This window comes from Spermophilus citellus (assembly GCF_964194105.1).
Source record: "Spermophilus citellus genome assembly, chromosome: 8".
Taxonomy (NCBI): domain Eukaryota; kingdom Metazoa; phylum Chordata; class Mammalia; order Rodentia; family Sciuridae; genus Spermophilus; species Spermophilus citellus.
In genome coordinates, this window is record NC_138189.1 from 152,317,476 (window position 1) to 152,337,639 (window position 20,164).

The 20,164-nt window shown below is 37.6% G+C and overlaps 1 protein-coding gene across 5 annotated transcripts in view; it reads right to left on the minus strand.

Annotated features, from left to right (window-relative positions):
- The window catches only part of AFG2A (AFG2 AAA ATPase homolog A), a 271,565-nt gene that overhangs the window by 39,471 nt on the left and 211,930 nt on the right, over positions 1-20,164 (minus strand). For 3 of the 5 annotated variants that reach the window (XM_081303101.1, XM_081303100.1, XM_081303099.1), the window contains one exon: positions 14,747-14,911. In XM_081303101.1, the coding sequence (XP_081159227.1) occupies positions 14,747-14,911 (165 nt within the window). Of the gene's footprint in view, positions 1-14,746; positions 14,912-20,164 lie in introns of those variants that run through there. The other 2 variants (XM_081303104.1, XM_081303103.1) reach the window with 1 other exon arrangement.

Below are 20,164 nucleotides of genomic sequence, written 5' to 3' on the forward strand. Positions count from 1 at the left end.
AGTCTGTGGGTTTCCTCAGAAGTAAGGAAAACATCGTCTATAATCCCAACGACTTAGGAGGCTGAGGCATGAAGGCCTCAAGTTTGAGGCCAGCCCGGACAACCGAGTGAGACCCTGCCATAGGGCTCAGTAGCAAAGCATACAAAAAAACAAAAACAAACAAACAAAAAACAAAACAACAAAAAACAAACAAACAAAAAACAGGTAAGGAAAACTCCAACGATCCTAAAATCCAGAGAAGTCAGTCTCCTGGATTAGAGGAGGTGGCTCAAGGCAAGCTCTTATTAGTCAGTGGAGAATATTTGGGACAGTCAGAAATAAGAAGATTGTCAGTTTGTCATCATCTGTCACAGGTTCAGAGATAGCAACTTAGGGTTCCACAGGAGATGACCATTACTTTTTTCTTCATGAATGTTATCAATAAGTAAATAATCCACTGCATATACTTGCTAAGTGAACTTCAATTCTAATTACCAAACTATCAAAAATATATCTCTAGGTAGAATCAAATAAAGAACAATGATGGGGGCATGAAAACATAAGGGAAACAGAATCCCAGTAGCTTGCTGCAGTGTTTCTATGCATCCTGGCTTCTCAGTTCTGAAGTCTGCTTTCTCCCTACTTTCTTCATGGAGGCAAGCAAAATCAGGCTCTACGACATTAATACGGTCTTCTTATGTGGGTGAAATTGCCAAGACCTGTTGTTTTGCTGCTTTGTATCTACCAGGATAGATTTCAGCAGATACGTATGCAAGAGCAATGCTGTCACTAAAAAAAATCCTCAGTTCTTCTCTATAGTTCAAGAAATGGAAGAGATATGTGAAAAGGACAACTTGCTCTAAGTTTTGCCCTTATTATTTTACAATGTGGACACTTTTCTGTAAATAATCTCCCTTAATATTAACTCTAATACTGTTTAAAAATAATAAGTAGCAGAGAAAGGTTAAGAGTCATTTATTAGATGTAAAACCTCAGAATTTTAAAGATGGAAAGGCTCTTGGGTATACTTTCATCCCATATAAAGGGAATGAAATACAAGAGGTTAGTTAAGACTGCTCCAAGGTCACAAAGCTACTTACCATCAGAGACAGGGATAAGGCCTCATTCTGTCACCAGGAGGTGACATGATAAGACTCCCTTTAAAAATGTCAGAAAGTTCTTTCTGGTGCACTTCTTCATTAAAAAGTCCCTTCCGTCATCTGTCACCCACTAGTACCATTATGCAGCCTTTTAAAACATGGCTATAAGTACTGCCATTGTGTGGAGCATGATCTACACACAGAATACAGAAAGTGCACAAGTTAAAATTGCTCTTGTTGGGGAGGGAGTCCCCATTTCTGAGAATATTTTTCTTGATTCATGTAGAGAGAAGCATCTGATTCAAATATACTAGCATTTTAAAAAGGTGGATAGGAAGGTAGGTAGATGAAGGGGGCATCACTTCATGGGTAACAGTTCTTTAAGGGATGATTCTCCCTTAGCATTAAGTTCTAAACCATCACAATTACAAATGAGGACAGAAACTATAGTGCAAATATGGTTATTTTTATCTTTAAATGCTTTTTAAAAAGTTGACTCTAATAAGATCTTTTTCTATAGAAAATAATTCACTAAATGTAATTCATTAAAATTAAAAATTTATACTCTGCAAAAGACAACTGGACGATAAAAAAGCAAACTACAGAGTGGGATAGAATCTTTACAAAACCTGTTTCTGATAAAGGACTGGAATCTGAAACAAACAACTGTTAAAACTCATCAATAAGAAAACAAAAAATTCCACTAAAAACAGACAAAATATCTCCAGAGACACCTCACTAAGGAAGATGCCCAGATGGCAAGGAGTCAGGTGAGAAGACACTCCTGTCTCACGACATCAGGGCACTACCAACTATCAGCCACACGTCACCACACGGGACCACCAGGATCTGACACTAACAATAGCAAATGCTGGAAAGGACTCTCACTCCTTGCTGATGGGAATGCAAAATGGTGCGTGCAGTCACTTTTGAAGACAATTTGCAAGTATCCCTCTAGCCCCCTGTATTGAGGATTGAACCCAAGGGGTGCTTCACCACTGAGCTACATCCCCAATACTCTTTTGAGAAAGGATCTTGCTAAGTTGCTAAGACTGGCCTCAAACTTACAATCCTCTTGCCTCAGCCTCCCTAGTTGCTAGGATTACAGGTGTGTGACGTTGTGCCTGGCTGGAAGGGTTTTTTTTTTCTTTCTTTTTTTAAAGTAGTTTTAATGATACCTTAAACTGTGATCCAGCAATCATAATCCTTAGTATTTAGCTAATGAGTTGGAAACATAAGTCCATATAAACACCTGTACACGAATGTTTACAGAAGCTTTACTCATTATGCCAAAACCTGGAGACAACAAAGATGTCCTCTAGCAGGCGAATAGATAAAACAGATGATGGTATCTACAGACAGTGAAACATTATTCACTAGAAAAAAAAAAAAAGAGGGGCTGGGGATGTGGCTCAAGCGGTAGCGCGCTCGCCTGGCATGCGTGCGGCCCGGGTTCGATCCTCAGCACCACATACCAACAAAGATGTTGTGTCCGCCGAGAACTAAAAAATAAATATTAAAAATTCTCTCTCTCTCTCTCTCTCTCCTCTCTCACTCTCTCTTTAAAGAAAAAAAAAGAGCTATTCACTCATAGAAGACATGGAAGATCCTAAAGTGTATATTGTTAAGTGAAAGAAGATTCTAATGATATCACATTCTGAAAAAAGCAAAACTATGGAGACAGTAAAAAAGATTACTGGTTGCTAGGGACATGGTGGAGGGATGGGATTTTTAGAGTAGTGAAGCTGTTCTGTATGATATGGTTATGACACATTTGTTAAAACCCAATGTACAACATAAAGAATAAACCCTATAGTAAAACTATGGACTTGAGTCAATGCCAGTATTACAGAGTTATTATTAATGTGGGCACAACAACTGTAACCATGCAACATACTGATACAAAAAATAAAAATAAGGGTAATTAGGGGATGAAGTTAGAAATATATGGGAACTTTCTGTTTCGTCAACTTATTTTTCTATAAGCTTTAAACTGCTAAAAGTCTCTATATACGTAAAATTTAAACTTACATAAAATACAGTAATCCTAGCTGCTAAAGGTCTACTGTGTAATAAGGTAGAATGAATACTCCTAATTTTTCTAGTGAGATAAATGTTTTGAAGAATTCCATACCTAACTTTCAAATTATAAAAATGCATCACTGAGAAAAACAATTCTGGTTCTTTGATAATAGAAAATAGTGTTTGTCAGATTTTGCAAACAAATTACTAGGAAAATATGATCTTAAGCTTGTATGTTCTAAGTTGTTATTTATTTATTTTTTAAAGAGGGAAACAATATATTTATTTATTTAATTTCTAAAATCTATCTATTTATTTTTATGCGATGTTGACGATCAAACCCAGTGCCTCACAAATGCTAGGCATGCGCTCTACCACCAAGCTATAACCCCAGCCCCAGATGGGCAGGTACGTTAACTGAATATTTTTCTTCTGAAATCCTTTATTTGCCAACTCCCATAGATAATGTATTTCCAAAAACTCTGCATATAAATCTTTAAAAAAGAAAAGTGCGCTATAAAGGGCAGAAATCAATAAATTTTATTCTTTTGCTAAGTTGTCTGTTTGATGTTTATGTGGGCAACTCCAGTTTTTTATATTTTTAATTATGAATTTCCTCTTAAATTGAGGCCTTCACAACAATATCTTTTCAGAAGCAAAGTCTTGCTATCAAAGTAAGTTTTACCTATTAAAGCAGAGCTGTCTAATGAAGTCCAGGTGAGGGGCTGTGGAGTCCTCCTTGTTATGCTCTAGGCCCTGGTCCAGATACCCCTGGGGACCCCAAGGTCTTAAAAAGTTGCAGTTTCAAACCTGCCTCTGAGATTAAGATTCTCCAGTTATGAAATCACTTACCACAGAATCTTCTGTTTTTATTACCTATACTTCGGCTTCCACCCCAAAGTCCCTGAAAAATAAGGCTCAGAAAGATATAAGCACAGTGTTCAAAATGATGGTGCATTTCTGCCATCAAGTCACTGGAATGTACTGTGCAATCTGAGTATAACAAGGTAAAAACCTAATCACACACAACAGGAAAGACTAAAATCTTTTCTGCAAATTGTACATAGTAACCCCCCAATTCAGATAGCTCTGAGCATGGCCTGATTAACTGGCTTACGGTCAACCGACTGCATCATGACTTTCTTACTGGACAACAGACTGGAACTGTGAAAAGAAAAACACTGAGAAAGAAGGTCTGGAGGAGGCTGCAGAGAAGATGAAGGTAACGAGACATACAGTGGGATAAGTAAGATAAGTGCTGTCCAGTCTCATCTTGTATAGGGTTGGTGCTGTGCCTAGATACAAAAGAAAAGCCCCTCTTCCTTTTGCTGACCCTAGTAGAGAAGATTTTCCTGTTTCCAGTACCAAAACCTCAATCTACTGCTGTTAGGTTACCTGTACTTGGGGTGCAACACACTGCAGGGGGATAGCCCAAATAACCATAGGAGCACTGCTTCTAGAAAGAAAAGTACTAGGAATTCTTGAAAAGGAACTTGCAGTAAAATTGTTGACCTACTAAGAATTGCCTACAATCACCTGCTTCCTGTAGACAATTCAGGCTGAAATTAATGACTATTTATTGATAGAAATCATCTCTACCAATTACCAAACAGAAAAGCAAAATTTAACAATGACCTGAGCTACAATGACATGTGCTGTAGAGCAATATTCTTTGTGACATGTACTAAGAATTGCCTACAATCACCTGCTTTCTGTAGACAATTCAGGCTGAAATTAATGACTATTTATTGATAGAAATCATCTCTACCAATTACCAAACAGAAAAGCAAAATTTAACAATGACCTGAGCTACAATGACATGTGCTGTAATGGACTCTTTTGCGTGTGAATTGCCATAACAAAATATAGTCACCCTTTGATATCCACAGGGGACTGGTTTCTGAGAAACTGAGAGATATGAAAATCTGCAGATCTTCAAGACCCTTATATAAAAGGGTCTACATCTTATATAAAACGGTGTATTATTTGCACATAAACTACAACCATCCTCCTGTATGATTTAAATAGTGTCTAGATTACTTACAGCACCTAATATGATGTAAGTTACTTTTATAGTGTATTGTTTAGGGGACAAAGAAGTATGCCGCGTTCAGCACAGGGGGGTCTAACAACACGGTCAGCACAGGCCTCAGGGCAACCGATGCCCTAAGGAGAGTGGAGAGAGCAAGGTGTGTGAAGGGGAGGAGGCTAGAGCAGGTGTGCCCACGTACACATCATTTCATCTGTGTGGACTCAGCATAATACTTGGTGGGAGGCAAATTCAAGTTTTGCTTTTAGGAAGTTTTGGAAATTTTTTGGGGGGGAGTGGGGGTGGGCAGGTATTTCCCAACCTACAGATACAGAGGTGTGACTATACTGACAGAAATTTAGTTTTGCACAGTTCTGAAGGCTGTAATTCTGAGATCAAGATGCCAGCATGGTTAGTTGCTGGTGAGGACGTCCTGGCCTGTAGATGGCTTCCTTGGCACTGTGTCCTCCTGTGGCCTTTCTTTGGCGTGGGAGAACCTGTAGACACACTGCTCTCCCTCACTCCCGCTCCTGACAAGGCTGCCGACCCTGTGGACTGGAATGCTCTTCTCCACTCAGTCAGCCTCCTGACCCTTTACAGATCCTATGTCCCAACAGAGTCAGAAATGACCATAGGAGCACTGCTTCTAGAGAGAAAGGGAGCTTGATTAGGAAGTCACCATATGAACTGAGGGGGACAATTCACCCCCCAGGAGACACTTCAGGTCAAGTACCACCAGGGGAAAAAGAAAGCAGTTTTCAGTTATTGGGCACTGATCTCTTTGTCTCTCTTTACTCAGCCTGTGGCTTTCTCTGTCAGGTACATAAATGGGAGCAATATTCTTTGTGACTTTATTCTGAATTTTGTTTCTAAACATGAATAGTATATTGATTGATTGTCTAGAGTACTAGCTATCACAGAAGAAAAACACGACCTTCTGGGGTGGCTAGCTTACAAGGCATGACTAGTTTATACACAGAATTACGTTTAAGTGTAGTTTTGCTTTACAGTCATAAGCCAAGTTCAAGCAGTAAGTCAATTGATTCTTTAAATATTCACAAAGTTATGTTTAGGCCTTAAGATATATTTTGGAGGTCTTCAAGATTTGTCATTACTGTAGTAACAAAAATAAAAGTTCAAAATAAAACAGATCATGATATATATTTGATGCCCTTGGAAATATAAAAATTATTATAATAAGACCTTTTGACCATTACATTTTAAAGGATTCTAGCAATAATACAATTCTAGCAAATAATACAATTCTTGTGGCTCCCTGAGGATCCTTTCAAAGTGAATTAAAATATGCAAAGTGGCTATTTTTACTACAATTGAAGAATGCCTAGTCTTAACACCAAAAGTGTGATATTCTGCAGTTTGAAAAGAGAACAATTCATTGCATTGGAGCCTCACAATGTAAAGCAGCATGCAACACACCTGGTGTTTCTACTCCTGAAGGAGCAGGGAAGGCTTCCCACACACAGAAACGCTACTAGTAGAATATAATGTCATATTATATTATTTACTAAAAATAGCCTTGCTTTTCCAGAATAAATAAAAAGAGTTAGTACAGATTGAGCATTCCTAATTTGAAAACCCCAACTCTGAAATGCTCTGAAATCTGAGACTCAAGCTCAAAATTTTGGATTTTTGGATTAGGGAACGCTCAACCAGTGAAGTATTGCAAATATTCTAAATCTAAAAATATCTGGAATTTGAAATGCTGGTCCCAGGCATTTCAGATAACGGACCTCCAACCTGTATTAAAGACCACCAGAAATACTACTGGAAGACAAAAACAAAGAAGACAGAAAAGAAAGTACTGTGTATCAAATAACCCTTGTCACTTCTGTTTTTCAGTTTCCTTTGTGAAAGGGCACATTTATGAACAATTTAGCCACTGCATTTGACAGACTTTTAGTAATATTTAGGAAGTGACATCTTTCAGAACTCAGAATGACTGTCATTTGATGATGAAAAATGGGAGCATGCCCACTGTGGCCACCATAAACTAGCAATGAGACTTGATGTCTTTGTCCTTAGCAAAGGAATTCTCTTCCTTACCTAAATGCTGGGTCCACACTGCCCTTTCTTTTAATCTAAAAGAAAGGGCACTGCAACTCAGTAGGCTTATTCCCTAAACAATTATTTTAGAAGAATTAGAAACTTTCAATTTTTTAAAAAAAATATTTGTTTCTCAGTTGTATTTGGACACAATACCTTTATTTTATTTGTTTTTATGAGTTGTTGAGGATCTAACCCAGGGCCTCATAAGTGCTAGGCAAGTGCTCTACCACTGAGCCACAACCCCAGCCTGAAACTTTCAATTTTTAAAAGTTGCTAGATTCAATAATTTTTAAAATAAATGAGATTTATGTAAAAAGAAAATAAAATTAAGCTATAAAAGAAAAAGTAGGAATTATTTAAAATGCTGAAGTAGGGATAATATACAGATGGTTTGCAAATAAACACTGGCTTTACGTTAAAAGTAAAAAACTAGCATGTCTTTAACAAGGAAAAATTAAAAATAGGGACTAGATTTGCTCATCATAAAAATACAACAAAGGTGTTTACTGAGCATTTATTATGTGCATGCTGAGATAAGTACCTTACTTAACTGTTTCACCTAACTGGACAATAGCTCTATGAAGGAGAGACCTTTTCTACCCACAATTATAGATGAAGAAACAGCTCACATGGCTAGGAAATGGGCAAGCCTGGCTGGATTTAGATCTTTCTCATTCCATAACCATAATGCAGTTTCACAAAGTAAAAAAAATTCTTAGAAAAACAGGAAGTTTTCACATATATTGGTGCAGACTCTTCATATATATAGATAGATTAAAATTATTATTGGAAATTAGCTTTCCAGCACCTCAGATGACCAACAGAGATATCTATCTCCATCGGAATCTATACTACATAACAGCACACTTCACAAAATCTTTTTTAAAAATCATATGTTCCTCTCAAGTTAATATTATATCATTATATCATTCTTCTTTAAGATGGAGAAACACACATTAGTTTATACAAGAATTTTGGAGGTGGGCTGGGGTTGTGGCTCAGTGGTACAGCACTTGCCTAGTACACGTGAGGCACTGGGTTTGATCCTCAGCACCACATTAAATAAATAAGTAAATAAAATAAAGTTAAAAAAAAAAGAATTTTGGAGAACTAGTGGGAAGTAACAGACTGACAGAGATTCAGAAGAGAATAAATAAGGTGGACTATTAAATGTTGAAATCAGCATTACCACAGGCTTAAGTAATTTTCCATAGACATATTCACCTTGGCTGCCAGCCTTGGGAACTAGATTATCAGGTAGGTCCTGACTAACTTGTTGCCTAGACATAACTGCTTCTCTATAAAGGGGCTTCCATATTTATTTGGTTATAAAATGATCTATTAAGTCTGCTGCTAGCAAATTTCATTCAGCAGCCACTTCCTTTCTGACTAATGCTTTTGTAAGCAGACAGCAGTCTTAACCCCTGCCAAGGAGTCGGCAGTACAGGTATGGCAGCTCGGGGTGTTCTGGAGGATGATCTGCTGTGGTGTGGACATCTATCTCACATAGTCTTAGGTAGGCTGAATTCATGTGCAGGTAGGCTGAATTCATGTGCTTTTATTGCCAATTTAAGTAGAAGCTGAAGTTTAGAATCTCTGCACTGAAAGAATGTTTCAAAAACTCTAAGTTATAACTAAAATCACTGTAACTGTAATGATCAGTTACTTTGCCAACAAAGAGAATTCAAGAAAAACTTTGGCTTCTGTACATTTCTTTTTTTCTGAGTGCCTCTAAAACCATAAATATCGAATATGATGAGCATCCGTTCTTAAAGAAGATGAAAAGCAGAACTGCCAAATGACTTAGGACCAAAAATATGTGTGTGTGTGTGTGTGTGTGTGTGTGTGTGTGTGTAAGTGTGTGTGATATCACTAGACTTTGGAATCTCTGAGCAGGTAAAACATTTATTTCTGTACAGTGAAAAACTGTTAAGTTTGCTAAGGAGAATCTCATTAAAAACCAAGTTGTATGCACTGCTGGTTGTCCTGAGTTCCCATTCCTCTGATGCCATGATCAGGATCTGTAGGCAACGGAAGCCAAGTTTTAGAGGCACTAAGATGCCAAGGCCCCAGGTTTCTAGAAGTACCATAAGATACACATGACCATGTTAAATACCTTGGAGTTCCAACTTCTACGGGGTTTCCTATACAATGAATCTAATCTATGACGGGTATGTCATCACACAGATTTTTAACACTTGAAAGGACCATAGAGACCTTTTTTCTACTGTTTTTAAAGGTGAGAATGTGATCTGTAGAAATGATAAATGGTTAGGCCAAATTTGTGTTGTAGTAAATGGCCAAGATGGGTCTTGGCTTTTACTAAGTTTCTTCATTTAGCAAGTAGATGACAAGGTACTAGAGAGGAGGGAAGGGAAGGGGTGGTGGCTGATGAGTTAAGTCTTAAAAATCTACTTTTAGTAAATGTTGATCTCTGCTGTGAAGTCTCTTTTCATAGTTCATTTACAATAGGACAGACATACTTTATCCACTGAACAAAGCTGCTGGGAAAAGGTCTTTGTCCTAGGAGTTTCTATCCAAAATTATGTTATATAATGTGGCTCAGAAGACATAATCCACTTGACTTTTAATAATCTGGCAATTCATATAGGTGCAATGCCTCATTGGAGGTTCAAAGTGCTAATATTGCACAAAGTTATTAAACTCAGAGTGTAGTTTATCTATTTGAGATGTAAAATATACATCTGTGTATTCCATGGACATGTATCAGCTCTATGTGAGGCAGTGTGCTACGTAATGTGATACAAAGATGGATAAGACCAAAATCCAAGGGCCCTTTACAGAGGTGAAGGCTGTGCCTGCACCTTTAACCCTGGCTCTTGTGACTCCCTTCTTTATCTGGCAATACCACACATGCCTAGATTATGCCACATGAACAGAATGTGGTTGTTGATGTGTCTTTCCCTCTAAATCACAAGTCTTGTACACAATACCTGGGGAATGAAATAAATAATAATAGTAAAACCAAAACCAAAGTTCCTAAATTCAAATCGCTTATGCATTTGGGGGAAGATGGAAAGAAGGTAGGTAGAGGCAAGCATTGTAAAGAGAAGTTTTATACAAAGGAGTAAAGACTTTTGCATCTGCTGTTCAGTTTGCTAAGCCACTCCCTACAAGAACAGGCAGATCTTCACAAGAGGTTTGGAGAGGTCAAAGGGAATGACACAGTGGTTTCAGAGACTCACTGTCAACTCAGACCATGCACAGGTCACCAAGAATCTTCAGGAGGAACAGAAAGATCTGGATCTTGGTGGGACTGCAGACAAATCAAGTGCTCTTGCTTACAGCCATTTCTTTTGCTAGGTCACTGTCCCCACAGAGTTAGGGCGCTCAACATAGATGGTGTATAAAAAATGGCAATTTACACTAAAAGGTGCCATTTTAGTGAACATTAAGGCCAAGATTTTTGGTTGGTAAAGTACATCAGAAACAACACATGTAGGAACTACCCTGTGCAGGAATATCCACTGGTATGAGACCTTGTTTCTGCAGAGAGGAGGTCTGGGAAGACAAGGCAGTTGTTCACACCACAATTACCATGAGGGGAAATGCATTAAGAGCCAAGGAAGCCAAACAGAGACAAGCATAAAGCGTCAGGAAGGAAATGCCACTCCTGCGTGGAGTGGTTGTGAAGGTTTACTGACAAAGTTGTGATTTCAGAAGGTTTCTTACTTAAGTATTTTGCAATTCTGAGGTCAAATTCAGAATTTTAGGATAAAAGCTCAAGAAAGACGAAGAAGATAACAAAGAAATCTCAAACATGAATAGAAGACCAGTTGGCTAGAGCAGGCTTCCACAGGACAGCTTGTCCTTAGATGCAAAAGGTGGTTGCAGGCAGGTTACCACACAGGGTGGAGGCTCTGCCTCACATGGGAAGGGACACTGCAAGCCGATACTCTGTACTATAGCTGGTAAGAGCCTGAGACGACACCAAAGGGTGCTGCCCTGTCCTGCTGCTGAGTCCCAATTCCCATCTCAGCTGTGCTGTCAGACTGATCAAATGAACAGCAGATCTGTTCCAGACCCTAACATGTGGGTTCTGATTTCTCGGCTGGGGAACACGTACGAACACAAGAGAAGCTGCGAAGGAAGAGCACAGACATTCTAAGTGGCTCTAATTGCTCCTGTTTTTATTGTGTGGGAGGAAAGAATATGTCAGAAGGAACGTTAATCAGCAAGATAGAAAAGCAATTCAAGGCTCTCCCTGTAATAGCTCCAAGAGCTCAGGCATGGTGAAGACAGTCTTTCCTCAGTTCATGAGGCACCAGGAGGTGAATTTTTGATGTCCAGCTGGCATGAAGACCTTAGGCTATCATTAAACCTAGGAAGGCAGAGACTACTGAGCAGAACTCAAGACAAGACAGTCATTCTAATATTAAAATAAGGATTAAAAAAACTAAGTTTAAAAAAAAATGAATATTTTAACATTTGGTGTGAAACGTGTTTAATAAATCTCTTTAAAAACACTTTCTACAGCTAGAGTTATAATACTATTCTAAGAACACTATATTAAGCAAATTTTTATATTTTAAAGGAAAGAATAAGAAAAACAATTATCATTTAGTTTTCAGATAAATGATTTATCTGGTTATTGAGGTAATGCAAAACATACTGCCACCTTGTAGCAACATTATCTAACATCTTGGTGGGAAATAGAAATATAAAACAGGTGAGAAGAAACAGAGTGAAGGGGGAAAAACACTAGGAGGTACTCTTCACACAGGCATTGTTGCTTGGTGATTTTACATTTGTTATCTCACTACACGACCTTGAAACAATTTCACATAATTCTGCAATCTGTATTTGGGGTAAAAATGGGAGTTCATAACCCACTTGATTCTAATGTATGAAATATGATATGTCAAGAGCTTTGTAATGTTTTGAACAACCAATAAAAAAAAGACTTTACAAATTAGAAAACCAAGGTTCAAAGAAATTAAATAAAGAAAGAAAAGAGCTCAGATCCTCTGACCCCTGCCAGCTTCTCCAACATTTGTTAAACATGTGCTGAAGGACATGGCCTTGGCCTGGGAAGAACAGAAATTAGTCACAACAGAGTTGCAATGCACTGCGTCTACAGAGTCAGGTGCCTGAGACTCTGGCTCTAAATTCATTTCACTGTTAAAAAAAAAAAGCACACACACACACACACACACACACACACACACACCCCTCAAACCTAATTAATTTTGGCTTTAAAACTTTATAGCTCTACTTTTGTTCCAATTAAAAGAGGAAAAAAAGTGAGACATTTTGTCCTGAATTTCCTATTGACCAATTTTAAATCCTTTAAAAAAATAAGAGTTCTCCTCAAATACTTATGTGAACCTCCTAAATATTTAGAGTAACATCAACAACAAAAGTAAACTGAAAACCCAGGTGAAACAAACCTGTCTTTTCCAGACTAAGAACCACAGAACTACTAAGATGTAGTTCTGAGATAACATTTCTATGAAGTTGTAAATTATGAACAGGACCACAGCGCAATCTCCTCCCTTGCCTGAGCACTGTGGGATGCAGACATTTAAATCAAGGAAGGACAGAATTTGTTCTGCTTCTCCTGTGACTATTTTTAGAAGATTTGATATAAAAATTAATCATAAATGCCTTATATTTTAGACTGAATAAGACATGCACCACATAAGAACCAGCAAGCTGCTACAACAACTGCTGGCACTGAGTGAGTGTTTTCTTTTAAGCCAGACAGAATCTCATTGGCTTTACTTTCTGTTTTGTATCATTGTTGCTACTTGAATTACTTCAAAGTGAGAAGGTGCATCTGCAGCGTGCTAACTGCTGTCCCACGTCACTCAAGCAAAAAATGTATGGCTTCTTCTTGTTGTTTGTTTCCTATAAACTGTCATATTATATATATGAAGCCTGCCCTTAAGATTCACATCCAAACTGAATTTTATGATTGCTGGAGTAGTCAATTTTATGTTCATCTTAACTTTATAAATGGTCATGCAAAGAGATGCTCATGAAGATACTGTTTCAGACAGAACTTAAATTTAAGTGCACGCCAACTGCTTTTCAAGCTACTTTCCACATGGTTCCCAAACCCAGTGTTGTTGAAAAACTTAATTAATAAGGAGAATAAAATTCCATAATTCATAACATAAAAACATGAGTAGATGCGAGACTGATTTTGGATGTTTCTATTAGCTACACTGCATGATACATGAAAGTCAACTCTACATAGAAATTTACCTATGGTACCACTTATGATCTGTGACATGTAAATCTCTTTGGTTTTTACAGAAAATGGGTAAAAACAGCAAACAAAATAGGATGTACAGTCCCAGCCTACTGGATTATTCAGAATAGAAAAAAGAATCTATAATATCTTCCTTAAAAAATACTAACTTTACAGTATGACTCCACCAGTGGTATTCACATGCTATTTCTGTGTGAGGTATATAGTATGTCTTTTTTTTTTTTTTTTTTTAAGAGAGAAGAGAGAAGAGAGAGAGAGAGAATTTTTTTAATATTTATTTTTCAGTTTTTGGTGGACACGACATCTTTATTTTATTTTTATGTGGTCCTGAGGATCGAACCCAGCGCCCGGCGCATGCCAGGTGAGTGCGTTACTGGTTGAGCCACATCCCCAGCCCAACAGTATGTCCTTTTGTTGAGAATTCAGTAGAAGCTGAACATGGTGACGTATGCCTGCAATCCCAGCTACCTGAGAGGCTGAGGCAGGAGGATCACAAGTTTGAGGATGGCCTTAGTAACTCAGTAGAGACACTGTCTCAAAATAAAATAAAAATGGATGGGGAAGTAGCTCAGTGGTAGAGCATTTGCCTATCATGTGCAAAACCCTGGGTTCAATCCCCAGTAGGTTGTACTATCATTCCCATTTGACAGGTTAAAATAAATAAATAATAAAAGTTCAATGAAACATGACTGGTTGGAAATAGCTGTTACTGAGAAGCTGACAGGAGAGTCGGCTTCCACTCAGGGTTCTTCCCACTATCTCACGTTACTTATCTCAAGACTACACTTTGAGAAATCACAGGAGTCAGATTAAAAAAACTTAATAGCCAAGTGCGGTGGCGCATGCCTGTAATCCCAGTGGCCCTGGAGGCTGAGGCAGGAGGGAGGATCATGAGTTCAAAGCCAGCCTCAGCAAAAAAGCAAGACGCTAAGCAACTCAGTGAGACCCTGTCTCTAAATAAAATACAAAAAAAGGGCAGGGGATGTGGCTCAGTGGTTAAGTGCCCCTGGGTTCAATCCCAGGTACCAAAAAAACCCCCAAAACAAAACCATAATAACTGTGCTACAATACAGGCCAGGTGAAGCACAATGTAACTTAGTTTTCCTGTTCAAAGATTCCTTAGCACAACGTCATCTAAAGCAGTCATTAGCAAGCAACTTCATTTGCTTCATGGTCCCAAGCCACTGCTTCCCTCTCACCATTTCTTCCCCAGTGCTAGGGGACAAACTTGGCGTCTCCCATTAGAAGCACATGGTTTGTCACCGGGCTATAGTCCCAACCACAAAGGTACTTTGAAAGAAATTATCTTACCTCTGCTCCTGAGTATGTATGGGTTTGCAGGATGAGTTCATCCAAGTCAACCTCATTACTGATTGGCATAGCGTGAAACTGCAGGTTGAATATTTCCCTTCTTGTTGCTGCATCTGGTAAAGGCACATAGATGATTCTATCAATTCGTCCAGGCCGCATTAAAGCCTAGAGAGAAGGGAGAGCAGTAAAGATTAACTAGCTCAGAACCGACATTCCACATCAAGGCATCCGGAAAAGGGTATGCCCAGCATCTCATGAATAACTCATTGTTATCCAGAACCAGCAAATAACACAAGCACTAGGGATACTAATAATCTATTTCAAATTTACAAATAATGCCTGGAGCATTCCTGAAAATAGAAAAATCAGTATTTCTGGGAGGCTTTCTGTTTCTCACCAATTGTTAGTGAGTAAAAAGTCACTCTCTTAGAAAAGTAGCATATGTTTTGCATTCATTATATCAAAAGGAATTTTTCATAACTTCCTTTAGGAACTCCCCCTTCAGTACCAGAAATTAAACACAGAGGTGCTCTACCATTGAGTTACATCCCTTTTTCATTTTTTAAAAATCTGAGACAAGAGTCTAACTAAATCACCCAAGCTGGTCTCAAAATAGCAATCCTCCTGCTTCAGCTTCCTGAGTAGTTGGGATTATAAGTGTGTGGGAGGGACAATAACTGGCTCTTTCAATAACTATTTTTTTTGGAGGGGGGGCAGAGCTAGATATTGAACTCAGGGGTGCTTTACCACTGAGCTACATTCTCAGTCCTTTGTATTTTTTATTTTAAAGCCACTGCACCAGCTGTCTTCAATAACTCTTAAATATGCACAAGCTGTTAGCTGATTCAGTAATACAAATAGCACAGCTCTGATAGAAGAATGCCTAGAGTTGAATCTGCCAGTTGAACTTTCCTGACACTTCACTGGAGACTAATGCCTCCATAACCTTATGAATAATGAACTTACTTATTCGGAAGAATTTACTGAGCATGTGCTACTCATCAAACAGTTCTGATAGCAGAAAAAAGTATGAATAAGATAGATAAGATAGATTGTGGGAATGGCTACACATATCTATGAATGTATTAAAAAACCAATGAGGACATATTTTAAATGAATTGATTTTGTGGTATTTATTTATTTACTGGGGACTATTTTTATTTTGAGACAGGGCCTTGCTAAGGTGCTAAAGCTGGCCTTGAACTTGTGATCCTCCTGCCTCAGCCTCCTGAGCTGATGGGATTACATAGATGTGCGCTATTCTCACCAAGCTATAGTTTGTGATTTATATCTCAGTGAAGCTGGTAAAAAAGAGAAATGGGTTGGAAAGGGGTGTATGTGTGTAGTATGTGCATCCATCCCTTGAGGGAGTGGGTAGCTTTAGTTGGAGAAGAGAGTCTGTCTGAGGCAGAAAGGAGTTAACCATATGAGGATCTACTGGAAAGTATTCAAGGTAGAAGGAACATCAAGTGCTAAGGCAAGAATAACTGGCATGTTTTATGGAAAAAAAAAAAAAAAACCACGGCATAATGAATACAAGAAGAGAGGCAGGAACTGAGGTCAGAAAGTGTTATGAGTAGCTCTTAAGGCCCAATAGTGAGTATAAAAAGGAAGCCATGGGGCTGGGGCTGGGGCTGAGCGGTAGCACACTTGCCTGGCATGTGTGAGGCACTGGGTTCGATTCTCAGCACCATGTATAAATAAAATAAAGGTGAAGCAACAAATATCTATATTTGTAGGTGTGTATATGTTTATGTGTGTATTATAAAAAAGAAAGCTACCAGAAAGCTTTAGGTGGAAAAGTGAAAGGATACAACTTATATTCAAAGGTTGTTCTGGTGAAAGAATGTCCAATTTAATCTATATGTATAATTCTAGAACAGCACACCCAACCACCTCAGGACATACGTTCCTTTCAAGGGCACTTGGTAAACTCACCAAGATAACCCATATTATGACCCTTGGCATGCGATGTTCCTTCTACCTTGGATGCTTTCCAGCAGATCCTTGGGTGGTTAACTCCCTGGGGTACCTGCCCAAGTTTCTCCGCAGAAAGACTCTCTTCTGCAACTAAAGCTCTCCATTCCTCAAATGTTTTGAAAAATTGAACTGAATTCATCAAACCACTGGACTGGCTATGCCAACTTTCCCACCAAGAACCTCTAAGTCCAGGTACTTTCACTTCTGAATTTAACACTGAAATCCTATAACCACTTCAGAATACTTCTCAGTTGTTTTATAAGGTTAGTATATTAACTCCAAAACCTGGCAAAGATATTGCAAAAGCTGAAAATTACAGATGAATGATTCTTGGGATAATATAGATTACAAAACCTTTTAAAAAAACTGGCAAAATGATCTAACAATATTTTTAAAATCCTCTTTAAAAGATTCACTCACAATGAAAAATTCTCAGCAAACTATGGGTAGAAGGGGACTTCTTTAATATAGTAAGTGGTATCTATTGAAAAACCTATAGCTAGCACATATTTAATGTTGAAATATCCAACTTTATTTTTTTACCATCAGATCAAGAAATTCTAATAGATGTACCAGATTTGGCAATAAGAAAAAAAGAGGGAGGGATATAAAACATGGAGTATGAAAAAGTAATATTCTTCATTTGTAGGAAAACACTGTTCATATAGAAATCCTAAGGAATCAATAAACGACTACTAGCAAGACCACATGATACAAGCACAATATTTTTAAAAACTCAACTGTTTGTTTGTAATAAGCAGGAAAGATCAATTTTATGGAAATACATTAATAAGAGTAAAACAAACAACTTGGGAATAAAATTAACCAAAGAATTCTCTTCTAAAAAATATGAAACACTCTTCAGAGAAAGTAAAGACAACCTAAATGGAGAAATACACCATGTTCATGGAGTGGGATGCTCAACAGCAAGAGATGAAGTCTCCTCAAATTTATCTATAGATTTAAAAGAAACGTGGCAAGCTTACTACTATGACTGTCAATAGTGAGAGTAACTTGTGAAAGGACAAAGTTGAAGGACTCACACTATTTGACTTCAAAATTTCTAATGCTAGAGCTACAAGACTGTACGAACAGTATCCTGAGAATAAAATCACAGGTAATTAAAAAATACAGAAATCCATACTGATTTTGATTTTTTAAGCATGCAATAACTGTTTTAGAAAACGATACTGCTACTACCAGATATCCAGAAAGAAAAAAGTTAGCTGTGACATTACACTCATACTACATTAAAAATTAACCCAAAATGGTTCATAAATCTCAATGTATTAAGCACTAAAACGATAGTTTTTATAAAGAAAAAAAATCATCTTATTATTATTAAATAATTAAAAAAACCTAACAGAAAGTAGGCAAAAAATCTGAATGAATACCTCAAAAAGGAAGCTATTATTGGTTGGCAAGTAAACACATGAAAAGATATTCAACATAATTAGCCACTGGATCAATGCAAATTTGAATCATAGTGAAATATCACTATTACCATAAGAATAACTTAAATTAATGACACTGGTAATACCAAAGATTAATCTAGAATATGGACCAACTAGAACTTATATATGTGGCTAATGGGAATATAAAACAGTATAACCACTTTGAAAAACTATTTACAGTTTCTTTTTTTTTTTTTTAAAGAGAGAGTGAGGGGGGGGGAGAGAGAGAGAGAGAGAGAGAGAGAGAGAGAGAGAGAGAGAGAATTTTTAATATTTATTTTTTTTTTTAGTTCTCGGCGGACACAACATCTTTGTTGGTATGTGGTGCTGAGGATCGAACCCGGGCCGCACGCATGCCAGGCGAGCGCGCTATGGCTTGAGCCACATCCCCAGCCCCTATTTACAGTTTCTTAAAAAGGGAAACATACCAGACCATAATGACTGAAGTATTCCATTCCTGGATATTTATCTGAGAGGATCAAATACCTATATCCATACAAACTTGTACATGGGTGTTCATAATAGCCTTATAATAGTAGCTGAAAACTGTCAACAATTCAATGTCTAATTTATAGGTGTACACACAAAATATATAATGGAATATTATTAAAACAATAAAAAGGAACAAAATATTGAAACAATAATATGTAAATCTTAAAAATCACTGTCTGGAATAAAAAAAAACCTGACATAAAAGAGCACAAACTATATAATAATTACACTTACATAAAATATTAAGAAAAACTAACACACTCTGTACTAACAAAAAAAAACAGTAGTCACTGACTGAAGCCTGGGAGAAGCACAGAGATGGCCTGCACTAGGGCAAAAGTGATCTTTTGGGGGTGATAGAAAGGGTCGTATACTTTGATTGCAGAGGTAGTTTCACAGGTTTATACGTGTTTAAATTAGATGAACTGTGTTGGCACACACCTGTAACCCAGCATCTCCAGAAGGTGAGACAGGAGGATCACAAGTTCAAGGGCAACCTAAGGAAACCCTGTCCCAGAAAACAAAGTGCGGTGCGGGGTAGGGGGGCATGGTGGCACATGCCTGTAATCCCAGTGGCTTGGGAGGCTGAGACAGGAGGATCATGAGTTTAAAGCCAGCCTTAGCAAAAGCGAGGCGCTAAGCAACTCAGTGAGACCCTGTCTCTAAATAAAATTCAAAATAGGGCCGGGGATGTGGCTCAGAGATCAAGTGCCCCTGAGTTCAATCCTCGGCATGCACCCACCAAAAAAAAAAAAAAAAAAAAAAAAAAAAAAAAAAAAAAAAAAAAAGTGAGGGGATGCTGGGGGTGTAGTTCAGTGGTAGAGCACCCGGGGATCAATCCTCAGTACCGAAAAAAACCCCAAACAAATTGAATCCTGCACATGAATTGATGTAATTTATTATATGCACATTATAACCATTATAAAAAAGTAAAAAGTCTTACATTTGTTAGATTTTCAATATTTACAAATCAATAAATTTAATGGCAGATTACTTATTCAACAAATTGTAATATCAATTTCTATGATTTTTCCATGAATATAGGACAGTCATTTCAATCCAATAACCAAACCTGTTTTTGTTTCACATGATAATGCCTAGAGTTCTAAACAGATTGCTAGGACTCAGGGTTTAACTACCTTCCTATATCATATCAGTGTTTCACAAACTATTCCAATGAGTGTTAACAGGTGCAATGAGAAAAGGGTTTTCTAGTTGAACAAGTTTGGGAAACATTGTGTAGAAATAAAATTAAAGGTTTAAGTAAATTTCTGTATGCAGGACTTTTTCTAGCCTATTGCACACTAAAAATCTCCAAAAAAGGCTATAGTGGCATGTAGGAATTTGACCTCAAATTCTTAATTTTTAATCATAGAACAACTCAAAAGCTGATATTTCATTTCCACTTTGGAAAATGCTATTTTCAAAACATCTGGAATTCAGAATCTATAAAATACTTTCTTTTCACATGGTATCTCATTTAATATTTCTC